This window comes from Anastrepha ludens, chromosome 6 (assembly GCF_028408465.1).
Source record: "Anastrepha ludens isolate Willacy chromosome 6, idAnaLude1.1, whole genome shotgun sequence".
NCBI classification, from domain to species: Eukaryota; Metazoa; Arthropoda; class Insecta; order Diptera; family Tephritidae; genus Anastrepha; species Anastrepha ludens.
The window spans coordinates 91,429,626-91,441,172 of record NC_071502.1 but is presented as its reverse complement, the minus strand read 5'-3'; the positions used below and the strand labels follow the sequence as shown (position 1 = coordinate 91,441,172).

General features: G+C 37.2%; 3 protein-coding genes across 4 annotated transcripts; 2 read left to right on the top strand and 1 right to left on the bottom strand.

The window, feature by feature from the left end:
- Nucleotides 1-189: 189 nt before the first annotated feature.
- Nucleotides 190-2,027, top strand: LOC128865939 (uncharacterized). 2 transcript variants are annotated; one of them, XM_054106376.1, is made up of 3 exons: nt 190-687; nt 791-1,017; nt 1,079-2,027. In XM_054106376.1, the coding sequence occupies exons 1-3, from the start codon at nt 380-382 to the stop codon at nt 1,588-1,590; spliced, it is 1,047 nt and encodes a 348-aa protein (XP_053962351.1). In that variant the 5' UTR covers nt 190-379; the 3' UTR covers nt 1,591-2,027. The 2 variants fall into 2 exon arrangements, with proteins under 2 accessions (XP_053962351.1, XP_053962350.1); XM_054106375.1 differs by having other exon boundaries at nt 191-687; nt 1,070-2,027.
- A 1,458-nt stretch (nt 2,028-3,485) lies between these two features.
- LOC128866417 (protein PET100 homolog, mitochondrial) lies at nt 3,486-4,275 on the bottom strand. Its single transcript, XM_054107124.1, has 2 exons — nt 3,842-4,275; nt 3,486-3,742 (listed from the first exon to the last, which is right to left on the bottom strand). Exon 1 carries the CDS (start codon nt 4,149-4,151, stop codon nt 3,903-3,905), a length of 249 nt encoding a protein of 82 aa, XP_053963099.1. The 5' UTR covers nt 4,152-4,275; the 3' UTR covers nt 3,486-3,742; nt 3,842-3,902.
- A 4,568-nt stretch (nt 4,276-8,843) lies between these two features.
- LOC128866577 (facilitated trehalose transporter Tret1-like) lies at nt 8,844-10,503 on the top strand. The gene has a single exon (XM_054107415.1). The coding sequence runs from the start codon at nt 8,905-8,907 to the stop codon at nt 10,252-10,254; it is 1,350 nt and encodes a 449-aa protein (XP_053963390.1). The 5' UTR covers nt 8,844-8,904; the 3' UTR covers nt 10,255-10,503.
- The last annotated feature ends 1,044 nt before the right edge of the window (nt 10,504-11,547 follow it).

Below are 11,547 nucleotides of genomic sequence, written 5' to 3'. Positions count from 1 at the left end.
ATGTGCTCGTTAAATAGTTTGAGTTTGAAGATAAATAACTAGTGTTAAATGTGTTTTTTATGAATTTTTAGTTAATATTGATGAATATTATATTTTATTTTACTAAAATACATTTTCTAAAAATGTTATAATTTCAATATAACTTTACGTCAAGAAGATATAAGCGCCACCTAGCGCAAATTTGATTAACGCAATTACTTTTGTGGCGACAATGTTCATTTCGTGGATACATGAAAATTCCTCACGCTACGCAATAACGCATTGAACAACGTAAAAATTGTCAACAAATTTTATGAAAATGATAAACAACAAGAACTGCCACATAAAAAATTAAAATAGTTGCTTATTTGGTGAAAAGTAATTTTCAACGTACGTTAAAATGGCGTTACGTAGATCTTTAGAAGAGTCCGATTTGGCATTAATTGCTCGAGTAAAGATGACACCTTCATTGTACGATCAACGAAATCCCGATTTTCGTCTTGCTTATCGGAAGGAGCAGGAATGGGAAACAGTTGGCGCCATGGTGGGCATGTCGGCCGTAGAGGCAAGGCGACGTTGGACCTGCTTGCGTGACCGCTATTCGCGTGAGTTGAAGCAATTGCGATTGCATCCGGAGAAAGAAGAGTATGTGAAAAATAGTTTTTTTCGGCAAATGGATTTTCTACGCAGATATATTCGAAGGCGAAGGTTAGTATGTACAATTCTTGCTCAATTGCCCTTTTTGCTATTACAACTTTTTAAACACTAACACCTTTATTAAATATTTTATTATTCCCCCTTTCAAAATTAGAAGTCGGCGACGGAATGGCTTCATGGAATATGAAAATAAAGGCGGAGATGAGCAGAAATCCAAAATCGAACATATTATACAGTTGCAGAATAAAGCAGAAGTAACCGAAGAGGAAGAGGAGGAGGATTATTGTTTAGAAAACTATAACGATGGGGAGACGAACTCATATCCGAGTAAAATAGATGAAAACACTTTGGAATCAGAGGATTTTCCAGAATTCGTAGACGGTAAGGTGTTTATATTGAAAATTTGAAAACTTTCTAAAATGATAACTCCTAGTGGATGCAGGCGAGGTATATGAAGAATGTGTAGAAACACCCGTTTCTGAGAGAAATATTAAAAGTCAACCACTCAGCCCCGCCAGCATCGACGTAAGTGCAAATCAATTAAATTGCACTATTACGCCTACAGTTTTGCCGCAGCATAATCCTAACGGCGCGGTATATACGATATCAACAAGACAAGCGTACCAACACCAGTCATCCTCGGCAGATATTGCCACTGTGCCGCAACACAAACAAAGCCAGCACTTGCATACTAATGCACAACCATGCTCACAACAATCGCAGATTCAGAGCCAGCTCCATCCCAATGCATCTGGGAATGTACGAGTTGTAGAAACTGAAGATGATCTTTTTGGCAAATCGATAGCCGTATACCTAAAGCAATTGTCTCGTCGCCACAAGATTAAGGCTCAAGTAGAAATGTTTCAAATACTTGAAAAGTATATAGAATTGGAAGAAAGTGCTAATGTGGCAACATCGAACAAAATTAATTGGAATAACCATTTGAATAAATAATTTGCCTTTTTCGGTTGATTGAGGAAATTTGAAATATATACAGATGTAAATACGTTTGCAATGAAGTTTTTAAAATACCGTGCACGCGCGGTACCTAAATGATGTTTTAAGGCAAGTTATTGCATTCTATACACCTTTTTGTTGTAGTTAATGTAATTATAGAATTAAGTAAAAACGTAAGCATAGTTTAAGGTAAATAAAATATTATGTGAGTAGAACTTGCCTCTATCTGTTCCAATGTCTATTAGTTGTTATTGTGTCGAGCGAAAGTATTGCCGGACTAATACTTCCCATTCCACGTATTGTTACCAAACTTTATTGGAAGTATTTTGTAAAATAATTTTCAAAAATTCTATCATAGAGCTCTGGGGGTATACTCTGTTACGTTCTAATATTTTATTAAAAATGAAAATAAAAAATAAGTGAAAGAACCTTAATATGCGTGAAATATATGTAAACACATATGCACATTAGGATGTTCGAAGATGTGGTTTAAGAGGGAATAAAAATAAGTGTTTAATATAGTGCAAGACTTCTTTCGTGTGATTGGGTGTATCTTTGATGGGTAAGAGCTTAATCTGCTATTATATGCACAATTTGCTTAAGTGCACCCATATTTTTTAGCTTTGCTCAAAAACTTTTGTTACTGTCATCCTATAATGGACACCGTAGACGAATGGCTTTGTGCGTGGCTACCATTCCGCGGGACCCGAGAACAAAACGGACTATGGGTATGACATACCATGTTAGAAAGCCCCTTTCCAATACCGATGCGTCTCGGCAGGTAATGGCAAACTTTATGATGTATTTCAGCCAGTGACGACATAAAACTAATGAACTCTCCTTAACGGTAGGTAATTTTGAAAAATGTGAATTTCTGGCTCACCCAACTTCATATACGAATTACATTTAATTTTGTTGTTGTTGTTGTTGTAGCTGCATAAAAAACCCCCTTCATATAGGGTATATTCAATAACGCATTATAATGCGCAACGTACTTTTGCAGTGTTGGCAATGCGTTCAGAAATGCAAATATGGCAGTACTGCAAATGCATCGCGTTCCAAAACGCCATTTTTGTATCAAACGTCGCGCATTATTTGCAGGAAAAATTTTAATACTGCCAATCCAAGGTGGATTTAATAAGGTGACAGCATTCACCCAGCTGAATTTTTCGCCGTAGGTATGGTTTACGTCAAAATGATATGCTTTGTTTGTATGTATTGGTATGTTTACATTCGTATGTTTACATTTGCTTGCCGATTTTGACATGATGCTTGCACCAAACGCAACAACAAATACATGTAGGGTTTTACTTATATGTGTTTGCTGTCACCTGTAATAAATTCGCCTTGTGCCAATCTATCAATTGCAACACTTGTCACATTGGCAGTGCTGCCAGCGCTGCAATTACTGCGCATTTATAATGCGTTTCTGAATATACCCATACTGGGAATGCTGCTGAAGTGATAGTCCTTGGCCGGCGATAAATCCGGGACGTTCCGTTTATGAGAAGCGACAGTCGTGGGTACGAATTTTGTTGTACAATGTAATAAAAGTGGAAAAATAAGGCGGCAACCAGTACAACCATTCGCATGAAAAACACAAATTTGCTTTCCGCCACTCTAGGCATCAACTCGAGCAAAAAATGAGATAACTCTTGTTTCTGTCTCATTTACATTTCATCAAACCTTGTTCCACTCTTACTTATTGTTAAATGTAATTTTTAACTTTGATTGGATGGAAAGTCACGACAGTGGAGTAGGTCACGACTGACTGCCTACTGGTAGCTCCATCTTTCGAAAAGAATGTTGGTCCCAGTGAATACATTCCTCCTATTATTTGTTTTTGATCATTGCTTTGGAACTGATTGATGTGTAGTATTAAAACTCATAGCTTGATAATGGACGTAGCTCATCATTGCAATTATAAACAAGAATTTATTCGTATCAATGTCACTAGAAACTTAATAAGCATTTATACAATCACAATCCGAAACAAACAGAGAGGAGAATGGAACATATTTTAGTACAACCTTTCCAACAGCTGAAAGTTCGGAGCATTTTTTACAGTATGTACTTCCGTTTGGTTTTGTGGCCGTAGAATATTGCTGCTGAATGGTATAGAATGTCGCCGTAATGAAATTGACAATAGCTAAAAAAAAGCATAAATAAGAAATAAAACACATAGATACAAGTCATATACGTAATTTTATGTTTTTAAGAGTAAACAATGCAGTCAACAAGAAATAACCTTATATAATATTATAATGTAGCATTAACACAAAGCCTGTGACGTTACGCTTTTCATTTATCTATGATTTTTCACGCTTCTCTATATCCTCCAATGCCTTTAACATTTCCTTATCCCGTTTTTGTTGCACCTCCCTTATCGCCTTTTGTATTTCTTCGCGATGACCCAAACTCTCAGGCGGGTATAGTTCACGCTTCGTCTTGGTTACCCATTCTTCAAAGTAAGTCGGCTGGTTGAAAATGTGAAACATTGCAACGGGGAAGGCCATATAAAGTGTCATCTTGAATACTTCCAATCGCCAGCCGCCCATTTTCAGTTGTATTTCACTTATGCAAAGAAATTTATATGCCGGTTAAATTAATCGAAATTATACGAAATTTACGTTCACCCAAGGAAATCAATTCATCAGCTGTTTTGTTAATTACACAAATATTTTGGGAAATATTTTAAATCGTGGTACTGCCACCTGTACTAAATTATTTGGGATATTTGTTTTACCAGATAGTTTAATAAAGGTTTGAGCAAAACTGTGAAATATAAAAAACAATTTTGATCTGATTAAACGATGCTTTACTTGACGGCTGCAATCGAGGGTTTAATTGTGTTTTTGTGCGTTTTCCATATTTTATTGTTAATATGAAGTAAAACAAAGAAAAATTATATGTGACACAAAACGGTCATAATGGTGCTCACACTCACCAATGTAAACGGACGTCAGCTGAGACGAATAAATTAATGAGAGCCCCTATGTAAATGAAAAATCACCACCGTTCCCTTCCGTAGTATCGTAGATTTTATAGTAGGAATTTGTAAATTTCCGTAGAATCGTGTCAGCTGATTGCTCTCTCCCCACACAGTGTTGCCAAACAGTACATTTCGAAATCATTTAGAAAATAAACTTAGAGAAATAATAATTTTTATTAAAATAACTTTGTTGAATAATGTTTATAATTTAATTATAGATAAATGAATTATTTGCGTTTGTTGGTTTTTGGCTTTGGTTTATTATACAATGAAAAATTGTAACTATTAATGCGGATGTGTATAAAAGTATTTATACAAAAATATGAACAGCAACATTGTGTGAATACAACGAAACATAGACCCACACAAACCGATGTATTGCGTAAATATGTAACTAAATGAAAGCATCTATTTTCTACGGACACAAGTTTTGCTCAATCTTGTGTATCTTACAGCAACACACAGGGACTACGATAACGTCGGTGAGTACGGGTACCATAACACAAAACATTTGAAAGAAAAAAAAAAACAAAATAAATAAATAAAAACTTTGTTAAAACTACTGAAGTTGCATAGCCGCTATTTTTGTATCTTACAGCAACACACAGGGACTACGATAACGTCGGTGAGTACGGGTACCATAACACAAAACATTTGAAAGAAAAAAAAAAACAAAATAAATAAATAAAAACTTTGTTAAAACTACTGAAGTTGCATAGCCGCTATTTTTTATTACTCTTGAAGATCTGCGTGGCATTAAATCGATAGGGACTCTGATAGAGAGATACGCTTTCATGCCTATTGAAATGTGTTCCATAAATCTTTTGTATTTTATTCAGCGATAGGCAATATTTGCCATATTTTTTATAGGATTTTCTATGGTGTTATGCAATTACCCTCATGAATCTGCGGAATATTAAAAGCGATGTTTTCATATCATAGAAAGATAATTTTTCGTACACCAAAGATGCAGATTGTTAAGTCATGGGCCTAAAATTCTTTCCTGAGAACCCTCAGAAGAAGCAATTAAAGATGCAGAAGAGGTGTCATCAGGGGAGACAGCATATCACGTATTAAATAGATAGGATTTAATTCACTGGAGAAAAACTGACTGAGCTCCCCACCAAGCTAATTTACTATTTGAAATAGCAAGTCAGCAGAGGCCAACCAAGGGCTAATAATAGATAACTTTCCAACCGTCGACGAATGTTCAAGAGGCAAGTGATATCTTAAAACAAATACGCAATGGTAGAACCAAAGCGGGAATATTCTTAATTGAAAATGCAAAAATCAGTTTTAAATTACGGTTTGAGCTTGGCGCTCCCTTAAGAGAAATCATCAGATAACAAATTCAGAGAGTGAAAATTGAAGAAAAATATTAGCAATATCAGACTAGCAAAACTTTCTCGATTGCAGAATTAACAATAACACTTTGTAATTAATTTTTTTTATAAAAATATTCCTACAATTCCATTAAAAACTATTTAAATTTTCTCTTTTGTGCAATACTCCAATAGGGCAACGCTGTGTCTTTTGTTTGCATCTGGGAAATTTTCTAATAAATGCGTCTTATGATACGTTTCCACTAAAGCCAACTGGCCAACTGGCATGTTTTGGGTTTGAGAGGATTATCAACTGTTTCCACAGCGTGTCTGATGGAAATTTTGTTTAATAGGTCTGTCACAATGTGCCTGCGCATTTGACTAACGTGACCAGTACAACGTACCGTGGTGCCACAATGAAATTTTACAGGACAACTTGATTAAGTCTAATGTTATCGCTACACTTTCAAGCTTTTAGCGAAAAGATAAGGGTGCATTTGAATTTACTCAATTAATTTAACTTCCATATATATTTTCTGAATTTAATTTGATATAATCAACACCTCATGGATAAAAATTTGCGCGAAACAAAATTGTTCCTCTTTAAACAGTTGTCGTTTTCGCCGCACGTGCCGTATGGTAAAAGTAGAAAGTTTCCAGTTTTTGTGCATTCTGGAATGGCATACATACGGCGCTTCCGACTCCATTACACATAAGGTCCTTCTTTTGCTTTTCTTCCTTTAGATTTCATATGCAAATTTTTGGTAGAGCAGAGAAATGGTGAATAGGAGAAGCCCATAATCGAGTAAGAGATTGCGCCTTCCGAAATCGCTGTGTCGTAAGAGTCCATAAATAAACAAACAAAAGGAAGGGGAGTTACTTGTATGTGAGGAAGAAGAGTAGACGAAAGAAAAAGAAACTACTAAACGCAAGAAATTATACGCAAACAAAAAATCTTGCCATGGCGTCATTCGTATAAAAACGCAAAAAAATATGTTTGGAAGCTTTATATTAGTTTGTTTAGTTTACATCTCACAACTCTAAATATTACCATGCCATTTACTGAATTTTCACAAAAATGTATATTTTTTCTTCATTTTGTTTGTTTTGTTCGTTTGTTTTGTGTTGGGAATGGAGATGACGTCGGACTTTCCAAAACCGCGAAAAATAAATTAACTGTTTTTTCAAGGTGCCACCTAAGGTACACAATTCGCTTTGGAAGAAACCTATAATCTATTTTGCTGGACAAGTCAAATTCGAACACAACGGTCCCGCTGTGAAGGGCTCGTAAGGCGGATGAATTAGATTTGACAGAAATAATTTATTGTCAAAGCATTGTTGATGATGGGATTGAAAAATAAAACCAAATTCGTACATAATTTAAAAATTAAAATGTAAATAAATATCTGATTTTGACAAACTCCAAGCCAAGGCCAAGGCGAATTCATTAAAGGTGGTGGCACTAGACCAACAACAATGTTCTGTGCGTTTGATTGTCAAAGCTATGTATTGGGAAACTACAAAAAATCAAATAATAAATTTGCCGTGTTTCATTCTGAGCTGACAGCCACATGGACACGTCGAAAGAAAAAAAACCAAATCAGCTGAATTACCAACACCACCTTTAATACATAGATTCGCCTTGGTCAAGACAAATAAAAAAAATGAAATTAGCTGATCTACTGTTATCACCTTAAATCGATTTTTCTTGCCTTGAATTTATTATTTAGGCACTAGGTTCTAGAGCTACATACATATGTATGTATGTATGTAAATTAATAAAAATGCTTTATATTTTTTTTTGGCGTACCGCAACTACAGCGACTAACGCTTTATTCACATTTTCTGAATGCCATACCATCACTCAAGGTGGATTTAATAATAAATAAAGTAATAAATTCGCCTTGCTATCACTCGAATTCCATTCAAGAGACTCAAGGCGAATCTATTAAAGGTGGTATCGGTAAATCAGCTGATTTGTTTTTTTCCTTTCGCCGCGTCCATGTGGCTTTCAGTCCAGAATGAAACAAGGCGAATTTATACCTTGTTTCCTACTTTGCTTTGACAACCAAACGTACAAAATATTGTTGCATATGAATGCACCTTGAAGAGACCGCAGTCAGCTCTTTCGCGAACCAGGATTGTTGTTGGTTTTGGTAGCTGGCGGTTTTTGCGCTAGTTCAATGTGGCGGAAATTTAATAGAATTACTTATTATTATTACTTATTCATTAATAAATCCACTTTAAATGCAATTCTAGGTGTCAAAATGCTGCTATTGTCGAATAGAGTTGTTGTTGCTTCGAGAAAAGTATTTGCAGGCTCATCGTAAAGGATTGAGTTTGAGTGAAATGTTGAATGCAAAAGCAAATTCTCAGTGCAAAGACGAACTCTTATATATATATATATATATATATATATATAATTGGCGCTTACACCCTTTTTGGGTGTTTGGCCGAGCTCCTGCTCCTATTTGTGGTGTTGATGTTGTTCCACAAATGAAGGGACCTACAGTTTCTAGCCGACTCCGAACGGCAGATATTTTTATGAGGAGGTTTGCCATTGCCTGCCGAGGGGCGACCGCTATTAGAAAAATGTTTGGTGTTTCACCGAGATTCGAACCTACGTTCTCTCTCTGAATTCTGAATGTAGTCACGCACCAAACCTTTCGGCTACGGTGGCCGCCTCTTAGTTCTGTTAAAAAGCACAGCTTTTCTGTAATATTGGACAGCAGCTTTAACCAGAGCTTTAACATACCATGTTAACGCCTCTGTTAACCCGTCATACAAGGGTTAAAATAAAATATGAAAATAGGAACACTTCAAATTTGCTTACCCAAATTGGTTGGCACACTTCATATTATTACACTATGATCATGACAACCCATTACGACCTTAGCAATCACTTTTAGAAAAATCATTATTTTTAATACTTTCTGTGAATTATAATTTAAATATTAAATATATTATATATTTTGGAACTACTTAGGAGAACCAAGAATGTCACTTTTTCGACAATATTTTGCAGGTATGGCGGCGGCCGGCGGTGCGCTTGCGTGTGGCTCAACAATTGGTTGGTCGTCGCCGGTGCAATCCGAATTGACTGGTGAAAATGATTTTGGCATAACATTCTCGACAAATGAATACGCTTGGATTGGTTCATTAATGACATTGGGCGCTGCAACTGTCTGTATACCTGTCGGCATACTCATAACACTATTGGGCCCGAAATGGACAATGATGTTGATGGTCATACCGTTCGAGATCGGTTGGGCGCTAATGATATTTGCACAAAATAAAATTATGATGTTTATTGCTCGTTTCCTGACGGGCATGGCCGGTGGTGCCTTTTGTGTTTGTGCGCCAATGTATTGCACTGAGATTTCACAAAAGGAAGTGCGTGGCATTATTGGTAGCTTCTTTCAGTTGCTCATCACCACCGGTGTGTTGGTCGGATTCACAGTTGGTGCCTTCACCAAGGCTTTCATGTTCAGCATAATATGTGCCACGCTACCGATTTTATTCGGTATAATATTCGTTTTTTGTCCAGATTCGCCGTTTTTTTACGTAAGAAAAGACAAACTAGAAGCAGCGCAAAAATCAATGGAATGGTTACGAGGGAAAGACTACGATTTTAGTGGCGAACTAAATGAAATGAAAGCAATAAACGCTAAACTTAAGGAGAATCCCGTAAATGTGGGCCAAGCCTTGTGCCGCAAAATGACACTCAAAGCATTAGGTCTCTCCATATCACTGATGGTGCTACAACAATTTTCCGGCATTAACGCAGTCATCTTTTATTCGTCAAGTATTTTCGGATCTACCGCAAGCAATCTCGAACCCAGATTTAGTACAGTTATCATTGGTGTAATGTTGGTGATGGCAACAATTGTTTCTTTGTTTGTCATCGATAGATTGGGTCGCGTACCACTTTTATTGCTGTCGTCCGTTTTTCAGGTGATCTCTATTGCTTGCTTATCGCTCTATTTCTTTATGAAGGAGAATGATGAAGGTTCTGTGGAAAATTTGGGCTGGTTGCCTTTACTCAGCATTTGCATATATATTTTAATGTTCTCGGTTGGCTTTGGTCCGGTACCATGGGTGTTCATGGCTGAAATTTTTTCGGATGATATCAAAGGTATTGCTGGCTCCATCTCAGGCACAACTAATTGGTCGTGTGCTTTCATTGTGACACAAGTCTTTCCAATATTAAATAATTCTATTGGTGGCGGCGCTTGTTTCGCGATTTTCGCTATCATATCGGCCGTTGGTGGAGTCTACATATATTTCTTCATACCGGAAACGAAGGGAAAAACTTTTACTGAGATCCAAGCAGAGTTGGAGGGCTAAAGGTAAAGAAAAATTAAACTAAACGAGGCAGCTGAGCGATGGTTATAAATATTTTTGCACATCGGATGCCATGAGAATAAGTTTTGCCGAGATCATCCCAGCCGAATTGGAGAATCAAGAAATGAAGAGAAGAAAAACCAACTGGATTCATCAACGCACATGCTTTGTAAGTCGACATTCTATTTGCGAAACATATTTGTACACCTACTTTGGAAATAATAAATTTTGTTTAGTTACTTTATATTTAAATGGTAATTGAAATCTTTACCGCAGCGAAATAAGAGATGGTAGGGTGAGGTTGTTGTTGTTGTAGCAGTAATGTAATAGTGTAAATCACCGGTCGTCTTCGTCTAGCTCATCTAACGGTAGGCCCAGGAAACTTGCTGTTTCGACAGGTTGGGTACAGGGGAAGAGGGGTGTTAGATGAGTGGATTTGATGGGGCATGTGAAAAGGTGGTTAGTGCCGTGCAGGGTGCCTTCATATGCCGGACATATGTTTGGTATGTCGGGGTCAGTTCTGAATAAGTAGAAGTTTAACCTGCTACAATATCCAGAACGTAATTGTGCCAAGGTTACGCGGGATTCTGGTGGAAGTTGGAGCTCTTCGTCTGTAATGGGTGGTGGTTGGACTCCGATGACGACATTCGGGGGCGGGAGCTTAAAAAGGTGGTAAGAGTATCCCGATGAATGTCATGGATTACCTGTTTGTACACTGCCCGATCCAGAAGTTGTCGGTCTGCTTTGTTTGTTTGTTCTGGATCTCATCCGCGTAGTTGAGGAGGTGCTTCAAGCTCAAGCAACTGTCGAAGGTAACATCCAAGATTTTGGGGTTGTTAACCGTGGCATTCCCATGGCAGAAGTTTCTACGTTACCGGAATGACTCGGATTTTTCCCGACCATGGCCTGCCGCCCCAGTAAACTAACCCTGTCTAGTGTACCGCTAGGATGAGGTGTTTTATGATGGAACATGGCTTTAGGTTAGGTTAGGTTGTGGTGCTAGTCCGTCTGTACGACCAATACACTTAGACCTGACGTGACGGAGGACACGCTAACTGCGTTTATTTATCTTCATGAAACCATTTTGTGGCTCTTATGAAGTGCAGAATTGGTACAATCCCTACGCCGAATACCTTCGTAAAGGATCTACTTAGAAAACCTGCTCTGTAGATGACTTAGTTGTGCTAAAGTGAGAATTCCATCCCAAGCGCTCCAGCGCTTTATTCAAGGAGGTGTTGGTAAATCAGCTGATTTGTTTTTTTCTTTTGCCGTGGCAAATTCATTATTTGATTTCTA